The sequence below is a fragment of the Oncorhynchus gorbuscha genome, unplaced genomic scaffold (assembly GCF_021184085.1).
Source record: "Oncorhynchus gorbuscha isolate QuinsamMale2020 ecotype Even-year unplaced genomic scaffold, OgorEven_v1.0 Un_scaffold_360, whole genome shotgun sequence".
Taxonomy (NCBI): domain Eukaryota; kingdom Metazoa; phylum Chordata; class Actinopteri; order Salmoniformes; family Salmonidae; genus Oncorhynchus; species Oncorhynchus gorbuscha.
Window position 1 is genome coordinate 17,790 of NW_025745215.1, and position 17,967 is coordinate 35,756.

The following is a 17,967-nucleotide window of genomic DNA, read 5'->3' on the forward strand; positions in this document are numbered from 1 at the left end:
ATTCAGTCAAATGTTTCTAGTCTGCTAGCTCTACGCAGACCCCCAGAGGATAGGATATAGAGCTGTAGTCTGCTCTACGCAGACCTCCAGAGGATAGGATATAGAGCTGTAGTCTGCTAGCTCCATGCAGACCCCCAGAGGATAGGATATAGAGCTGTAGTCTGCTCTATGCAGACCCCCAGAGGATAGGATATAGAGCTGTAGTCTGCTCTATGCAGACCCCCAGAGGATAGGATAGAGCTGTAGTCTGCTAGCTCTACGCAGACCCCCAGAGGATAGGATATAGAGCTGTAGTCTGCTCTACGCAGACCCCCAGAGGATAGGATATAGAGCTGTAGTCTGCTAGCTCTACGCAGACCCCCAGAGGATAGGATATAGAGCTGTAGTCTGCTAGCTCTATGCAGACCCCCAGAGGATAGGATATAGAGCTGTAGTCTGCTAGCTCTATGCAGACCCCCAGAGGATAGGATATAGAGCTGTAGTCTGCTAGCTCTATGCAGACCCCCAGAGGATAGGATATAGAGCTGTAGTCTGCTAGCTCTATGCAGACCCCCAGAGGATAGGATATAGAGCTGTAGTCTGCTAGCTCTATGCAGACCCCCAGAGGATAGGATATAGAGCTGTAGTCTGCTCTATGCAGACCCCCAGAGGATAGGCTATAGAGCTGTAGTCTGCTCTATGCAGACCCCCAGAGGATAGGATATAGAGCTGTAGTCTGCTAGCTCTACGCAGACCCCCAGAGGATAGGATATAGAGCTGTAGTCTGCTAGCTCTATGCAGACCCCCAGAGGATAGGATATAGAGCTGTAGTCTGCTAGCTCTATGCAGACCCCCAGAGGATAGGATAGAGCTGTAGTCTGCTAGCTCTATGCAGACCCCCAGAGGATAGGATATAGAGCTGTAGTCTGCTCTACGCAGACCCCCAGAGGATAGGATATAGAGCTGTAGTCTGCTCTACGCAGACCCCCAGAGGATAGGATATAGAGCTGTAGTCTGCTAGCTCTATGCAGACCCCCAGAGGATAGGATATAGAGCTGTAGTCTGCTAGCTCTATGCAGACCCCCAGAGGATAGGATATAGAGCTGTAGTCTGCTAGCTCTATGCAGACCCCCAGAGGATAGGATATAGAGCTGTAGTCTGCTAGCTCTATGCAGACCCCCAGAGGATAGGATATAGAGCTGTAGTCTGCTAGCTCTATGCAGACCCCCAGAGGATAGGATAGAGCTGTAGTCTGCTAGCTCTATGCAGACCCCCAGAGGATAGGATATAGAGCTGTAGTCTGCTCCATTCAGACCCCCAGAGGATAGGATAGAGATGTAGTCTGCTAGCTCTACGCAGACCCCCAGAGGATAGGATAGAGCTGTAGTCTGCTAGCTCTATGCAGACCCCCAGAGGATAGGATATAGAGCTGTAGTCTGCTAGCTCTATGCAGACCCCCAGGAGTGGAACCAATGACACGTTGGTACGTTGCCAGGAGTGGAACCAAAGACACGTTGGTACGTTGCCAGGAGTGGAACCAATGAGACGTTGGGACGTTGCCAGGAGTGGAACCAATGACACGTTGGTACGTTGCCAGGAGTGGAACCAATGACACGTTGGTACGTTGCCAGGAGTGGAACCAATGACACGTTGGTACGTTGCCAGGAGTGGAACCAATGAGACGTTGGGACGTTGCCAGGAGTGGAACCAATGACACGTTGGTACGTTGCCAGGAGTGGAACCAATGAGACGTTGCCAGGAGTGGAACCAATGAGACGTTGCCAGGAGTGGAACCAATGAGACGTTGCCAGGAGTGGAACCAATGAGACGTTGGGACGTTGCCAGGAGTGGAACCAATGAGACGTTGGGACGTTGCCAGGAGTGGAACCAATGACACGTTGGGACGTTGCCAGGAGTGGAACCAATGAGACGTTGGGACGTTGCCAGGAGTGGAACCAATGAGACGGTGCACTGCTTCAGGTCCGGCATCATCTTGAGATTAGGGTGCTATATTGGACAAAGGCTTCATAGTTCATTCTTCCGTATGACCTTCAGCAGTGCTCCAGTACGGGCCACACTACAGATGCAGTGACCCAGCAGTCCTCACTGACCCAGAGCAGCAGTCCTCACTGACCCAGAGCAGCAGTCCTCACTGACCCAGAGCAGCAGTCCTCACTGACCCAGAGCAGCAGTCCTCACTGACCCAGAGCAGCAGTCCTCACTGACCCAGAGCAGCAGTCCTCACTGACCCAGAGCAGCAGTCCTCACTGACCCAGAGCAGCAGTCCTCACTGACCCAGAGCAGCAGTCCTCACTGACCCAGACCAGCAGTCCTCACTGACCCAGTCAGGGCAGGGCCTCACCAGTCAGCTGGATAGCGATGTTTCCACTGGTATCCGTCTGAACCAACAGCAGGCTGGAGTGGTTTCCAGTTACAACCGGCTTGAACTGGACTGGCAGGTGGATGTAGCGTTGGGATCTGGAGGGCAGAGAAACGGCAAGAAATCAAAACATGGACTAAGTATGTACGGGTTCGCAGACGACACGGACAGAGAGGCAGACGACACGGACAGAGAGGCAGACGACACGGACAGAGAGGCAGACGACACGGACAGAGAGGCAGACGACACGGACAGAGAGGCAGACGACACGGACAGAGAGGCAGACGACACGGACAGAGAGGCAGACGACACGGACAGAGAGGCAGACGACACGGACAGAGAGGCAGACGACACGGACAGAGAGGCAGACGACACGGACAGAGAGGCAGACGACACGGACAGAGAGGCAGACGACACGGACAGAGAGGCAGACGACACGGACAGAGAGGCAGACGACACGGACAGAGAGGCAGACGACACGGACAGAGAGGCAGACGACACGGACAGAGAGGCAGACGACACGGACAGAGAGGCAGACGACACGGACAGAGAGGCAGACGACACGGACAGAGAGGCAGACGACACGGACAGAGAGGCAGACGACACGGACAGAGAGGCAGACGACACGGACAGAGAGGCAGACGACACGGACAGAGAGGCAGACGACACGGACAGAGAGGCAGACGACACGGACAGAGAGGCAGACGACACGGACAGAGAGGCAGACGACACGGACAGAGAGGCAGACGACACGGACAGAGAGGCAGACGACACGGACAGAGAGGCAGACGACACGGACAGAGAGGCAGACGACACGGACAGAGAGGCAGACGACACGGACAGAGAGGCAGACGACACGGACAGAGAGGCAGACGACACGGACAGAGAGGCAGACGACACGGACTGAGAGGCAGACGACACGGACTGAGAGGCAGACGACACGGACTGAGAGGCAGACGACACGGACTGAGAGGCAGACGACACGGACTGAGAGGCAGACGACACGGACTGAGAGGCAGACGACACGGACTGAGAGGCAGACGACACGGACTGAGAGGCAGACGACACGGACTGAGAGGCAGACGACACGGACTGAGAGGCAGACGACACGGACTGAGAGGCAGACGACACGGACTGAGAGGCAGACGACACGGACTGAGAGGCAGACCAACACAGTGACCTGCTGTCCAGACACTCTCAGGCCCAGAGCCTGACCTACACAGTGACCTGCTGTCCAGAGCCTGACCTACACAGTGACCTGCTGTCCAGACACTCTCAGGCCCAGAGCCTGACCTACACAGTGACCTGCTGTCCAGACACTCTCAGGCCCAGAGCCTGACCTACACAGTGACCTGCTGTCCAGACACTCTCAGACCCAGAGCCTGACCTACACAGTGACCTGCTGTCCAGAGCCTGACCTACACAGTGACCTGCTGTCCAGACACTCTCAGGCCCAGAGCCTGACCTACACAGTGACCTGCTGTCCAGACACTCTCAGACCCAGAGCCTGACCTACACAGTGACCTGCTGTCCAGAGCCTGACCTACACAGTGACCTGCTGTCCAGACACTCTCAGACCCAGAGCCTGACCTACACAGTGACCTGCTGTCCAGAGCCTGACCTACACAGTGACCTGCTGTCCAGACACTCTCAGGCCCAGAGCCTGACCTACACAGTGACCTGCTGTCCAGAGCCTGACCTACACAGTGACCTGCTGTCCAGACACTCTCAGACCCAGAGCCTGACCTACACAGTGGCCTGCTGTCCAGACACTCTCAGACCCAGAGCCTGACCTACACAGTGGCCTGCTGTCCAGACACTCTCAGACCGACCCCTCTGAGTTTCCACAGCATTAGCAGCAGGAAGTCACACTCAGGTTACACACACAGCACCAATCACAGCCTTTCAGTACATCATAGCCTGGTCTCAGACCTGGTTGTGCAGTCTTGGTCAACTTCTATGGTCATTGTCTAGCTCTGTGGCCAGGCTAACCAGGACACTGATTACAGAAGAGGAATGACAGGCACAAAGCGGCGTGGACTCACCTTAGGGAATATTTGGAATGCTTGATGTGGAAGGGCTCTTTAGGGGTTAGGAACATCAGCTGCAACATCAGACAAGCTCAACATCAAATCCATGCAATGCAAAGCATTCTGGGTAGTTATCACATCAATCACAGTTCATGCAATTATTCTGTGTGTTGCTCACCGCATGCGTTTCCAAGGAGTTGTTTCTCATGTTGACCTTCATTGTGCTGGTCCCCCCTACCCTGGTAGGGGGGAATGAGTAATGGTCCTGGGGGGCGTATACCCCCCTACACAGAGCCTCCTCCTGACTGGAACACACAACATCATCCACACATTTAACATCTACCTGAACCTTCCTCCTCCATGGGGCTCTGAGCTTCCTGAACCTTCCTCCTCCTTGGGGCTCTGAGCTTCCTGAACCTTCCTCCTCCTTGGGGCTCTGAGCTTCCTGAACCTTCCTCCTCCTTGGGGCTCTGAGCTTCCTGAACCTTCCTCCTCCTTGGGGCTCTGAGCTTCCTGAACCTTCCTCCTCCTTGGGGCTCTGAGCTTCCTGACCATCTACCTGAACCTTCCTCCTCCATGGGGCTCTGAGCTTCCTGAACCTTCCTCCTCCTTGGGGCTTTGAGCTTCCTGAACCTTCCTCCTCCTTGGGGCTCTGATCTCCCTGAACCTTCCTCCTCCATGGTGCTCTGAGCTCCCTGAACCTTCCTCCTCCATGGTGCTCTGAGCTCCCTGAACCTTCCTCCTCCATGGGGCTCTGAGCTTCCTGAACCTTCCTCCTCCATGGGGCTCTGAGCTTCCTGAACCTTCCTCCTCCTTGGGGCTCTGAGCTTCCTGACCACTTATCCTTCAGAACAAATCAAGAGCTATATCTGAATGTTAACCAGATAGCCAGCTAGTTAGCCAGCTGACTGAATAACTAGCTGGTTAACTAGCTGGCTAACTAGTGCTCCCTGTTTTGTGATTCATCCTCCACTGTGCTCTGGACTGGAGGGTCAACCTTGTTTTTCTAGTCATCCCTAGTGAGACCTGACTGCCAGTCATCCCTAGTGAGACCTGACTGCCAGTCATCCCTAGTGAGACCTGACTGCCAGTCATCCCTAGTGAGACCTGACTGCCAGTCAGCCCTAGTGAGACCTGACTGCCAGTCAGCCCTAGTGAGACCTGACTGCCAGTCAGCCCTAGTGAGACCTGACTGCCAGTCATCCCTAGTGAGACCTGACTGCCAGTCATCCCTAGTGAGACCTGACTGCCAGTCATCCCTAGTGAGACCTGACTGCCAGTCATCCCTAGGGAGACCTGACTGCCAGTCATCCCTAGGGAGACCTGACTGCCAGTCATCCCTAGGGAGACCTGACTGCCAGTCATCCCTAGGGAGACCTGACTGCCAGTCATCCCTAGGGAGACCTGACTGCCAGTCATCCCTAGGGAGACCTGACTGCCAGTCATCCCTAGGGAGACCTGACTGCCAGTCATCCCTAGGGAGACCTGACTGCCAGTCATCCCTAGGGAGACCTGACTGCCAGTCATCCCTAGGGAGACCTGACTGCCAGTCATCCCTAGGGAGACCTGACTGCCAGTCATCCCTGCCAGTCATCCCTAGGAGACCTGACTGCCAGTCATCCCTAGGGAGACCTGACTGCCAGTCATCCCAGTGAGACCTGATGCCAGTCATCCCTAGTGAGACCTGACTGCCAGTCATCCCTAGTGAGACCTGACTGCCAGTCATCCCTAGTGAGACCTGACTGCCAGTCATCCCTAGTGAGACCTGACTGCCAGTCATCCCTAGTGAGACCTGACTGCCAGTCATCCCTAGTGAGACCCTGCCAGTCATCCCTGAGACCAGTCATCATCCCTAGTGAGACCTGACTGTCATCCCAGTCTGCCAGTCATCCCTAGTGAGACCTGACTGCCAGTCATCCCTAGTGAGACCTGACTGCCAGTCATCACTAGTGAGACCTGACTGCCAGTCCTTACCCAGTCATCACTAGTGAGACCTGACTGCCAGCCAGTCATCACTAGTGAGACCTGACTGCCAGTCATCACTAGTGAGACCTGACTGCCAGTCATCACTAGTGAGACCTGACTGCCAGTCATCACTAGTGAGACCTGACTGCCAGTCATCACTAGTGAGACCTGACTGCCAGTCCTCACCCAGTCATCACTAGTGAGACCTTACTGCCAAGTCCTCACTAGTGAGACCTGACTGCCAGTCCTTACCAAGTCATCACTAGTGAGACCTGACTGCCAGTCCTCACTAGTGAGACCTGACTGCCAGTCCTTACCAAGTCATCACTAGTGAGACCTGACTGCCAGTCCTTACCCAGTCATGCCCCCATCAGCAACCGGGTCAGGTCTTCTCCTGGTCTTAAAGGCTTCAGTCTTCACCAGAGAACAGTCTGCTTCCTGAGGAGCCACCGCTGGACCAACCTTCACACCCTGAAACACACCATCATCATCATCATCATGACCACCCTCCACGCCACCGTCACCGTCCAGCCACCGCCACCCTCCACGCCACCGTCACCCTCCACCACCCTCCACCGTCACCCTCCAGCCACCGCCACCCTCCACCGCCACCCTCCAGCCACCGCCACCCTCCACGCCACCGCCACCCTCCACGCCACCCTCCACGCCACCCTCCACGCCACCGCCACCCTCCACGCCACAGTCACCCTCCACGCCACAGTCACCCTCCACGCCTCCCTCCACGCCACAGTCACCCTCCACGCCTCCCTCCACGCCACAGTCACCCTCCACGCCTCCCTCCACGCCACAGTCACCCTCCACGCCTCCCTCCACGCCACAGTCACCCTCCACCGTATCCATGAGGGGACACCGTATCCATGAGGGGACACCGTATCCATGAGGGGACACCGTATCCATGAGGGGACACCGTATCCATGAGGGGACACCGTATCCATGAGGGGACACCGTATCCATTAGGGGACACCGTATCCATTAGGGGACACCATATCCAGAAGGGTCCTATTCATTAGGGGACACCATATCCAGAAGGGTCCTATTCATTAGGGAACACCATATCCATTAGGGGACACCATATCCATTAGGGGACACCATATCCATTATTCCAAAAGGGTAGTATCCATTATATCATTCTCCTGGCACTATAATGATGTCCTATATCAGTCTCCTGGCACTATAATGATGTCCTATAACAGTCTCCTGGCACTATAATGATGTCCTATATCAGTCTCCTGGCAGTATAATGATGTCCTATAACAGTTTCCTGGCAGTATAATGATGTCCTATATCAGTCTCCTGGCAGTATAATGATGTCCTATATCAGTCTCCTGGCAGTATAATGATGTCCTATATCAGTCTCCTGGCAGTATAATGATGTCCTATATAAGTCTCCTGGCAGTATAATGATGTCCTATAACAGTCTCCTGGCAGTATAATGATGTCCTATAACAGTCTCCTGGCAGTATAATGATGTCCTATATCAGTCTACCTTTACAGACAGTCTCCTGGCAGTATAATGATGTCCTATATCAGTCTCCTGGCAGTATAATGATGTCCTATATCAGTCTCCTGGCAGTATAATGATGTCCTATATAAGTCTCCTGGCAGTATAATGATGTCCTACTATATCAGTCTCCTGGCAGTATAATGATGTCCTATATCAGTCTCCTGGCAGTATAATGATGTCCTATATCAGTCTCCTGGCAGTATAATGATGTCCTATATAAGTCTCCTGGCAGTATAATGATGTCCTACTATATCAGTCTCCTGGCAGTATAATGATGTCCTATATCAGTCTACCTTTACAGTTTCCTGGCAGTATAATGATGTCCTATATCAGTTTCCTGGCAGTATAATGATGTCCTATATCAGTCTCCTGGCAGTATAATGATGTCCTATATCAGTCTCCTGGCAGTATAATGATGTCCTATATCAGTCTCCTGGCAGTATAATGATGTCCTATATAAGTCTCCTGGCAGTATAATGATGTCCTATAACAGTCTCCTGGCAGTATAATGATGTCCTATATCAGTCTACCTTTACAGACAGTCTCCTGGCAGTATAATGATGTCCTATATCAGTCTCCTGGCAGTATAATGATGTCCTATATCAGTCTCCTGGCAGTATAATGATGTCCTATAACAGTCTCCTGGCAGTATAATGATGTCCTACTATATCAGTCTCCTGGCAGTATAATGATGTCCTATATCAGTCTACCTTTACAGTCTCCTGGCAGTATAATGATGTCCTATATCAGTCTCCTGGCAGTATAATGATGTCCTATATCAGTCTCCTGGCAGTATAATGATGTCCTATATAAGTCTCCTGGCAGTATAATGATGTCCTATAACAGTCTCCTGGCAGTATAATGATGTCCTATATCAGTCTACTTTTACAGTTTCCTGGCAGTATAATGATGTCCTGTAACAGTCTCCTGGCAGTATAATGATGTCCTGTAACAGTCTCCTGGTAGTATAATGATGTCCTATAACAGTCTCCTGGTAGTATAATGATGTCCTGTAACAGTCTCCTGGTAGTATAATGATGTCCTGTAACAATCTCCTGGCAGTATGATGTCCTATATCAGTCTCCTGGCAGTATAATGATGTCCTATATCAGTCTCCTGGCAGTATAATGATGTCCTATATCAGTCTCCTGGCAGTATAATGATGTCCTATAACAGCCTCCTGGCAGTATATGATGTCCTATATCAGTCTCCTGGTAGTATAATGATGTCCTATAACAGTCTCCTGGCAGTATAATGATGTCCTACTATATCAGTCTCCTGGCAGTATAATGATGTCCTATATCAGTCTACCTTTACAGACAGGCTCCTGGCAGTATAATGATGTCCTATAACAGTCTCCTGGCAGTATAATGATGTCCTACTATATCAGTCTCCTGGCAGTATAATGATGTCCTATATCAGTCTACCTTTACAGACAGGCTCCTGGCAGTATAATGATGTCCTATATCAGTCTCCTGGCAGTATAATGATGTCCTATATCAGTCTCCTGGCAGTATAATGATGTCCTATATCAGTCTCCTGGCAGTATAATGATGTCCTATATCAGTCTCCTGGTAGTATAATGATGTCCTATAACAGTCTCCTGGCAGTATAATGATGTCCTACTATATCAGTCTCCTGGCAGTATAATGATGTCCTATATCAGTCTACCTTTACAGACAGGCTCCTGGCAGTATAATGATGTCCTATAACAGTCTCCTGGCAGTATAATGATGTCCTACTATATCAGTCTCCTGGCAGTATAATGATGTCCTATATCAGTCTACCTTTACAGACAGGCTCCTGGCAGTATAATGATGTCCTATATCAGTCTCCTGGCAGTATAATGATGTCCTATATCAGTCTACCTTTACAGACAGTCTCCTGGCAGTATAATGATGTCCTATATCAGTCTACCCACAGTGCCACAGAGCTGGAAGCGTATCCTGGTCTTGTGCTGAGGCTCAGCCACTGGGTGACACTCCAGGTCCCAGAACTGAGCATAGTCCCCTCGGTCCCTGGGCAGGAAGGTGATGGGCACCTGGAGGAGATCAACACGAGGAGATCAACGGGAGGAGATCAACAGGAGGAGAGGAGGAGACACCAACAGGAGGAGATCAACAGGAGGAGAGGAGACACCAACAGGAGGAGATCAACAGGAGGAGAGGAGACACCAACAGGAGGAGATCAACAGGAGGAGAGGAGATCAACAGGAGGAGAGGAGATCAACAGGAGGAGAGGAGATCAACACCAACAGGAGGAGAGGAGGAGACACCAACAGGAGGAGATCAACAGGAGGAGAGGAGACACCAACAGGAGGAGATCAACAGGAAGAGAGGAGGAGACACCAACAGGAGGAGATCAACAGGAGGAGAGGAGATCAACAGGAGGAGAGGAGATCAACAGGAGGAGAGGAGATCAACACCAACAGGAGGAGAGGAGATCAACACCAACAGGAGGAGAGGAGGAGACACCAACAGGAGGAGAGGAGGAGACACCAACAGGAGGAGAGGAGGAGACACCAACAGGAGGAGAGGAGGAGACACCAACAGGAGGAGAGGAGACACCAACAGGAGGAGAGACACCTGAAACCCCACCTCTTTAAGGAATACCTAGGATAGGTTAAGTAATCCCTCTCACCCCACCCCCCCTAAGTTTTAGATGCACTATTGTTAAGTGACTGTCTCACTGGATGTCATAAGGTGAATGCACCAATTTGTAAGTCGCTCTGGATAAGAGCGTCTGCTAAATGACTTAAATGTAATGTAATGTAATGAGAGGAGGAGACACCAACAGGAGGAGAGGAGGAGACACCAACAGGAGGAGAGGAGGAGACACCAACAGGAGGAGAGGAGGAGACACCAACAGGAGGAGATCAACAGGAGGTGAGGAGATCAACAGGAGGAGAGGAGATCAACAGGAGGAGAGGAGATCAACAGGAGGAGAGGAGATCAACAGGAGGAGAGGAGACACCAACAGGAGGAGATCAACAGGAGGAGAGGAGGAGATCAACAGGAGGAGAGGAGGAGATCAACAGGAGGAGAGGAGGAGATCAACAGGAGGAGAGGAGGAGACACCAACAGGAGGAGAGGAGGAGACACCAACAGGAGGAGAGGAGGAGACACCAACAGGAGGAGAGGAGGAGACACCAACAGGAGGAGAGGAGGAGACACCAACAGGAGGAGAGGAGGAGACACCAACAGGAGGAGATCAACAGGAGGAGAGGAGGAGACACCAACAGGAGGAGATCAACAGGAGGAGAGGAGGAGACACCAACAGGAGGAGAGGAGGAGACACCAACAGGAGGAGAGGAGGAGACACCAACAGGAGAAGAGGAGGAGACACCAACAGGAGGAGAGGAGACACCAACAGGAGGAGATCAACAGGAGGAGAGGAGACACCAACAGGAGGAGATCAACAGGAGGAGAGGAGACACCAACAGGAGGAGATCAACAGGAGGAGAGGAGGAGACACCAACAGGAGGAGAGGAGGAGACACCAACAGGAGGAGAGGAGGAGACACCAACAGGAGGAGAGGAGACACCAACAGGAGGAGAGACACCTGAAACCCCACCTCTTTAAGGAATACCTAGGATAGGTTAAGTAATCCCTCTCACCCCACCCCCCCTAAGTTTTAGATGCACTATTGTTAAGTGACTGTCCCACTGGATGTCATAAGGTGAATGCACCAATTTGTAAGTCGCTCTGGATAAGAGCGTCTGCTAAATGACTTAAATGTAATGTAATGTAATGAGAGGAGGAGACACCAACAGGAGGAGAGGAGGAGACACCAACAGGAGGAGAGGAGGAGACACCAACAGGAGGAGAGGAGGAGACACCAACAGGAGGAGATCAACAGGAGGTGAGGAGATCAACAGGAGGAGAGGAGATCAACAGGAGGAGAGGAGATCAACAGGAGGAGAGGAGATCAACAGGAGGAGAGGAGACACCAACAGGAGGAGATCAACAGGAGGAGAGGAGGAGATCAACAGGAGGAGAGGAGGAGATCAACAGGAGGAGAGGAGGAGACACCAACAGGAGGAGAGGAGGAGACACCAACAGGAGGAGAGGAGGAGACACCAACAGGAGGAGAGGAGACACCAACAGGAGGAGAGGAGGAGACACCAACAGGAGGAGAGGAGGAGACACCAACAGGAGGAGATCAACAGGAGGAGAGGAGGAGACACCAACAGGAGGAGATCAACAGGAGGAGAGGAGGAGACACCAACAGGAGGAGAGGAGGAGACACCAACAGGAGGAGAGGAGGAGACACCAACAGGAGAAGAGGAGGAGACACCAACAGGAGGAGAGGAGGAGACACCAACAGGAGGAGAGGAGGAGACACCAACAGGAGGAGAGGAGACACCAACAGGAGGAGAGGAGACACCAACAGGAGGAGATCAACAGGAAGAGAGGAGACACCAACAGGAGGAGATCAACAGGAGGAGAGGAGACACCAACAGGAGGAGATCAACAGGAGGAGACACCAACAGGAGGAGATGAGGAGACACCAACAGGAGGAGATGAGGAGACACCAACAGGAGGAGAGGAGGAGACACCAACAGGAGGAGAGGAGGAGACACCAACAGGAGGAGATCAACAGGAAGAGAGGAGACACCAACAGGAGGAGATCAACAGGAGGAGAGGAGACACCAACAGGAGGAGATCAACAGGAGGAGAGGAGACACCAACAGGAGGAGATCAACAGGAGGAGAGGAGGAGACACCAACAGGAGGAGAGGAGGAGACACCAACAGGAGGAGAGGAGGAGACACCAACAGGAGGAGAGGAGACACCAACAGGAGGAGAGGAGACACCAACAGGAGGAGATCAACAGGAAGAGAGGAGACACCAACAGGAGGAGATCAACAGGAGGAGAGGAGACACCAACAGGAGGAGATCAACAGGAGGAGACACCAACAGGAGGAGATGAGGAGACACCAACAGGAGGAGATGAGGAGACACCAACAGGAGGAGAGGAGGAGACACCAACAGGAGGAGAGGAGGAGACACCAACAGGAGGAGAGGAGACACCAACAGGAGGAGATCAACAGGAAGAGAGGAGACACCAACAGGAGGAGATCAACAGGAGGAGAGGAGGAGACACCAACAGGAGGAGAGGAGGAGACACCAACAGGAGGAGAGGAGGAGACACCAACAGGAGGAGAGGAGGAGACACCAACAGGAGGAGAGGAGGAGACACCAACAGGAGGAGAGGAGGAGACACCAACAGGAGGAGAGGAGGAGACACCAACAGGAGGAGATCAACAGGAGAAGAGGAGGAGACACCAACAGGAGGAGAGGAGGAGACACCAACAGGAGGAGAGGAGATCAACAGGAGGAGACACCAACAGGAGGAGAGGAGGAGACACCAACAGGAGGAGAGGAGGAGACACCAACAGGAGGAGAGGAGATCAACAGGAGGAGACACCAACAGGAGGAGAGGAGGAGACACCAACAGGAGGAGAGGAGGAGACACCAACAGGAGGAGAGGAGGAGACACCAACAGGAGGAGAGGAGGAGACACCAACAGGAGGAGAGGAGGAGACACCAACAGGAGGAGAGGAGGAGACACCAACAGGAGGAGATCAACAGGAGGAGATCAACAGGAGGAGAGGAGATCAACAGGAGGAGAGGAGACACCAACAGGAGGAGATCAACAGGAGGAGATCAACAGGAGGAGAGGAGGAGATCAACAGGAGGAGAGGAGGAGATCAACAGGAGGAGAGGAGGAGATCAACAGGAGGAGAGGAGGAGATCAACAGGAGGAGAGGAGACACCAACAGGAGGAGAGGAGGAGATCCCAACAGGAGGAGATCAACAGGAGGAGACACCAACAGGAGGAGATCAACAGGAGGAGACACCAACAGGAGGAGATCAACAGGAGGAGAGGAGGAGACACCAACAGGAGGAGATCAACAGGAGGAGAGGAGGAGACACCAACAGGAGGAGAGGAGGAGACACCAACAGGAGGAGATCAACAGGAGGAGATCAACAGGAGGAGAGGAGGAGATCAACAGGAGGAGAGGAGGAGATCAACAGGAGGAGAGGAGGAGATCAACAGGAGGAGAGGAGACACCAACAGGAGGAGAGGAGGAGATCCCAACAGGAGGAGATCAACAGGAGGAGACACCAACAGGAGGAGATCAACAGGAGGAGACACCAACAGGAGGAGATCAACAGGAGGAGAGGAGGAGACACCAACAGGAGGAGAGGAGGAGACACCAACAGGAGGAGATCAACAGGAAGAGAGGAGACACCAACAGGAGGAGATCAACAGGAGGAGAGGAGGAGACACCAACAGGAGGAGAGGAGATCAACACCAACAGGAGGAGAGGAGATCAACACCAACAGGAGGAGAGGAGGAGACACCAACAGGAGGAGAGGAGGAGACACCAACAGGAGGAGAGGAGGAGACACCAACAGGAGGAGAGGAGGAGACACCAACAGGAGCAGAGGAGGAGACACCAACAGGAGGAGAGGAGGAGACACCAACAGGAGGAGAGGAGGAGACACCAACAGGAGGAGATCAACAGGAGGAGATCAACAGGAGGAGAGGAGGAGATCAACAGGAGGAGAGGAGGAGATCAACAGGAGGAGAGGAGGAGACACCAACAGGAGGAGAGGAGGAGACACCAACAGGAGGAGAGGAGGAGACACCAACAGGAGGAGAGGAGGAGACACCAACAGGAGGAGAGGAGGAGACACCAACAGGAGGAGAGGAGACACCAACAGGAGGAGAGGAGGAGACACCAACAGGAGGAGAGGAGGAGACACCAACAGGAGGAGAGGAGGAGACACCAACAGGAGGAGAGGAGGAGACACCAACAGGAGGAGAGGAGGAGACACCAACAGGAGGAGAGGAGGAGACACCAACAGGAGGAGATCAACAGGAGGAGAGGAGGAGACACCAACAGGAGGAGATCAACAGGAGGAGAGGAGGAGACACCAACAGGAGGAGAGGAGGAGACACCAACAGGAGGAGAGGAGGAGACACCAACAGGAGGAGAGGAGGAGACACCAACAGGAGGAGATCAACAGGAGACACCAACAGGAGGAGATCAACAGGAGGAGATCAACAGGAGGAGATCAACAGGAGGAGAGGAGACACCAACAGGAGGAGATCAACAGGAGGAGATCAACAGGAGGAGAGGAGGAGATCAACAGGAGGAGAGGAGGAGATCAACAGGAGGAGAGGAGGAGACACCAACAGGAGGAGAGGAGGAGACACCAACAGGAGGAGAGGAGGAGACACCAACAGGAGGAGAGGAGGAGACACCAACAGGAGGAGAGGAGGAGACACCAACAGGAGGAGAGGAGGAGACACCAACAGGAGGAGAGGAGATCAACACCAACAGGAGGAGAGGAGATCAACACCAACAGGAGGAGAGGAGATCAACACCAACAGGAGGAGAGGAGATCAACAGGAGGAGACACCAACAGGAGGAGAGGAGGAGACACCAACAGGAGGAGAGGAGGAGACACCAACAGGAGGAGAGGAGGAGACACCAACAGGAGGAGAGGAGGAGACACCAACAGGAGGAGAGGAGGAGACACCAACAGGAGGAGAGGAGGAGACACCAACAGGAGGAGATCAACAGGAGGAGATCAACAGGACAGGAGGAGATCAACAGGAGGAGAGGAGACACCAACAGGAGGAGATCAACAGGAGGAGATCAACAGGAGGAGAGGAGGAGATCAACAGGAGGAGAGGAGGAGATCAACAGGAGGAGAGGAGGAGATCAACAGGAGGAGAGGAGACACCAACAGGAGGAGAGGAGGAGATCCCAACAGGAGGAGATCAACAGGAGGAGATCCCAACAGGAGGAGATCAACAGGAGGAGATCAACAGGAGGAGACACCAACAGGAGGAGATCAACAGGAGGAGAGGAGGAGACACCAACAGGAGGAGAGGAGGAGACACCAACAGGAGGAGATCAACAGGAAGAGAGGAGACACCAACAGGAGGAGATCAACAGGAGGAGAGGAGGAGACACCAACAGGAGGAGAGGAGATCAACACCAACAGGAGGAGAGGAGATCAACAGGAGGAGACACCAACAGGAGGAGAGGAGGAGACACCAACAGGAGGAGAGGAGGAGACACCAACAGGAGGAGAGGAGGAGACACCAACAGGAGGAGAGGAGGAGACACCAACAGGAGGAGAGGAGGAGACACCAACAGGAGGAGATCAACAGGAGGAGATCAACAGGAGGAGATCAACAGGAGGAGAGGAGATCAACAGGAGGAGAGGAGACACCAACAGGAGGAGATCAACAGGAGGAGATCAACAGGAGGAGAGGAGGAGATCAACAGGAGGAGAGGAGGAGATCAACAGGAGGAGAGGAGGAGATCAACAGGAGGAGAGGAGACACCAACAGGAGGAGAGGAGGAGATCCCAACAGGAGGAGATCAACAGGAGGAGACACCAACAGGAGGAGATCAACAGGAGGAGACACCAACAGGAGGAGATCAACAGGAGGAGAGGAGGAGACACCAACAGGAGGAGAGGAGGAGACACCAACAGGAGGAGATCAACAGGAAGAGAGGAGACACCAACAGGAGGAGATCAACAGGAGGAGAGGAGGAGACACCAACAGGAGGAGACACCAACAGGAGGAGAGGAGACACCAACAGGAGGAGAGGAGACACCAACAGGAGGAGATCAACAGGAGGAGAGGAGGAGACACCAACAGGAGGAGAGGAGGAGACACCAACAGGAGGAGAGGAGGAGACACCAACAGGAGGAGAGGAGACACCAACAGGAGGAGATCAACAGGAAGAGAGGAGACACCAACAGGAGGAGATCAACAGGAGGAGACACCAACAGGAGGAGAGGAGGAGACACCAACAGGAGGAGAGGAGGAGACACCAACAGGAGGAGAGGAGGAGACACCAACAGGAGGAGAGGAGGAGACACCAACAGGAGGAGAGGAGGAGACACCAACAGGAGGAGAGGAGGAGACACCAACAGGAGGAGAGGAGGAGACACCAACAGGAGGAGAGGAGGAGACACCAACAGGAGGAGAGGAGGAGACACCAACAGGAGGAGATCAACAGGAGAAGAGGAGGAGACACCAACAGGAGGAGAGGAGACACCAACAGGAGGAGATCAACAGGAGGAGAGGAGGAGACACCAACAGGAGGAGATCAACAGGAGGAGAGGAGGAGACACCAACAGGAGGAGAGGAGGAGACACCAACAGGAGGAGAGGAGGAGACACCAACAGGAGGAGAGGAGACCAACAGGAAGAGAGGAGACACCAACAGGAGGAGATCAACAGGAGGAGAGGAGGAGACACCAACAGGAGGAGAGGAGGAGACACCAACAGGAGGAGAGGAGGAGACACCAACAGGAGGAGAGGAGGAGACACCAACAGGAGGAGAGGAGGAGACACCAACAGGAGGAGAGGAGGAGACACCAACAGGAGGAGAGGAGGAGACACCAACAGGAGGAGAGGAGGAGACACCAACAGGAGGAGAGGAGGAGACACCAACAGGAGGAGAGGAGGAGACACCAACAGGAGGAGAGGAGGAGACACCAACAGGAGGAGATCAACAGGAGAAGAGGAGGAGACACCAACAGGAGGAGAGGAGACACCAACAGGAGGAGATCAACAGGAGGAGAGGAGACACCAACAGGAGGAGATCAACAGGAGGAGAGGAGACACCAACAGGAGGAGATCAACAGGAGGAGAGGAGGAGACACCAACAGGAGGAGATCAACAGGAGGAGAGGAGGAGACACCAACAGGAGGAGATGAGGAGACACCAACAGGAGGAGATGAGGAGACACCAACAGGAGGAGAGGAGGAGACACCAACAGGAGGAGAGGAGGAGACACCAACAGGAGGAGAGGAGGAGACACCAACAGGAGGAGAGGAGGAGACACCAACAGGAGGAGATCAACAGGAGGAGATCAACAGGAGGAGAGGAGGAGACACCAACAGGAGGAGAGGAGGAGACACCAACAGGAGGAGAGGAGGAGACACCAACAGGAGGAGAGGAGGAGACACCAACAGGAGGAGAGGAGGAGACACCAACAGGAGGAGAGGAGGAGACACCAACAGGAGGAGATCAACAGGAGGAGACA

At 53.5% G+C, this 17,967-nt stretch overlaps 2 protein-coding genes across 6 annotated transcripts in view; both read right to left on the reverse strand.

Annotated features, from left to right (window-relative positions):
- Positions 1 to 1,194: 1,194 nt before the first annotated feature.
- On the reverse strand, positions 1,195 to 2,003 carry LOC124017979. 5 transcript variants are annotated; one of them, XM_046333224.1, is made up of 2 exons: positions 1,946 to 2,003; positions 1,195 to 1,843 (listed from the first exon to the last, which is right to left on the reverse strand). In XM_046333224.1, exons 1-2 carry the CDS (start codon positions 1,969 to 1,971, stop codon positions 1,195 to 1,197), a joined length of 675 nt encoding a protein of 224 aa, XP_046189180.1. In that variant the 5' UTR covers positions 1,972 to 2,003. The 5 variants fall into 5 exon arrangements, with proteins under 5 accessions (XP_046189180.1, XP_046189179.1, XP_046189183.1 ...); XM_046333223.1 differs by having other exon boundaries at positions 1,195 to 1,666; positions 1,709 to 1,971; XM_046333227.1 differs by having other exon boundaries at positions 1,425 to 1,809; positions 1,946 to 2,002.
- Positions 2,004 to 2,318: 315 nt separating this feature from the next.
- The window catches only part of LOC124017985 (centrosomal protein of 192 kDa-like), a gene marked incomplete at its 5' end in the record, with an annotated part of 64,313 nt that continues 48,664 nt past the window's right edge, over positions 2,319 to 17,967 (reverse strand). The window contains 5 exons of the mRNA XM_046333234.1: positions 2,319 to 2,457; positions 4,405 to 4,463; positions 4,568 to 4,694; positions 6,710 to 6,825; positions 9,801 to 9,920. Of these exons, the coding sequence (XP_046189190.1) occupies positions 2,325 to 2,457; positions 4,405 to 4,463; positions 4,568 to 4,694; positions 6,710 to 6,825; positions 9,801 to 9,920 (555 nt within the window). The remainder of the gene's footprint in view (positions 2,458 to 4,404; positions 4,464 to 4,567; positions 4,695 to 6,709; positions 6,826 to 9,800; positions 9,921 to 17,967) is intronic.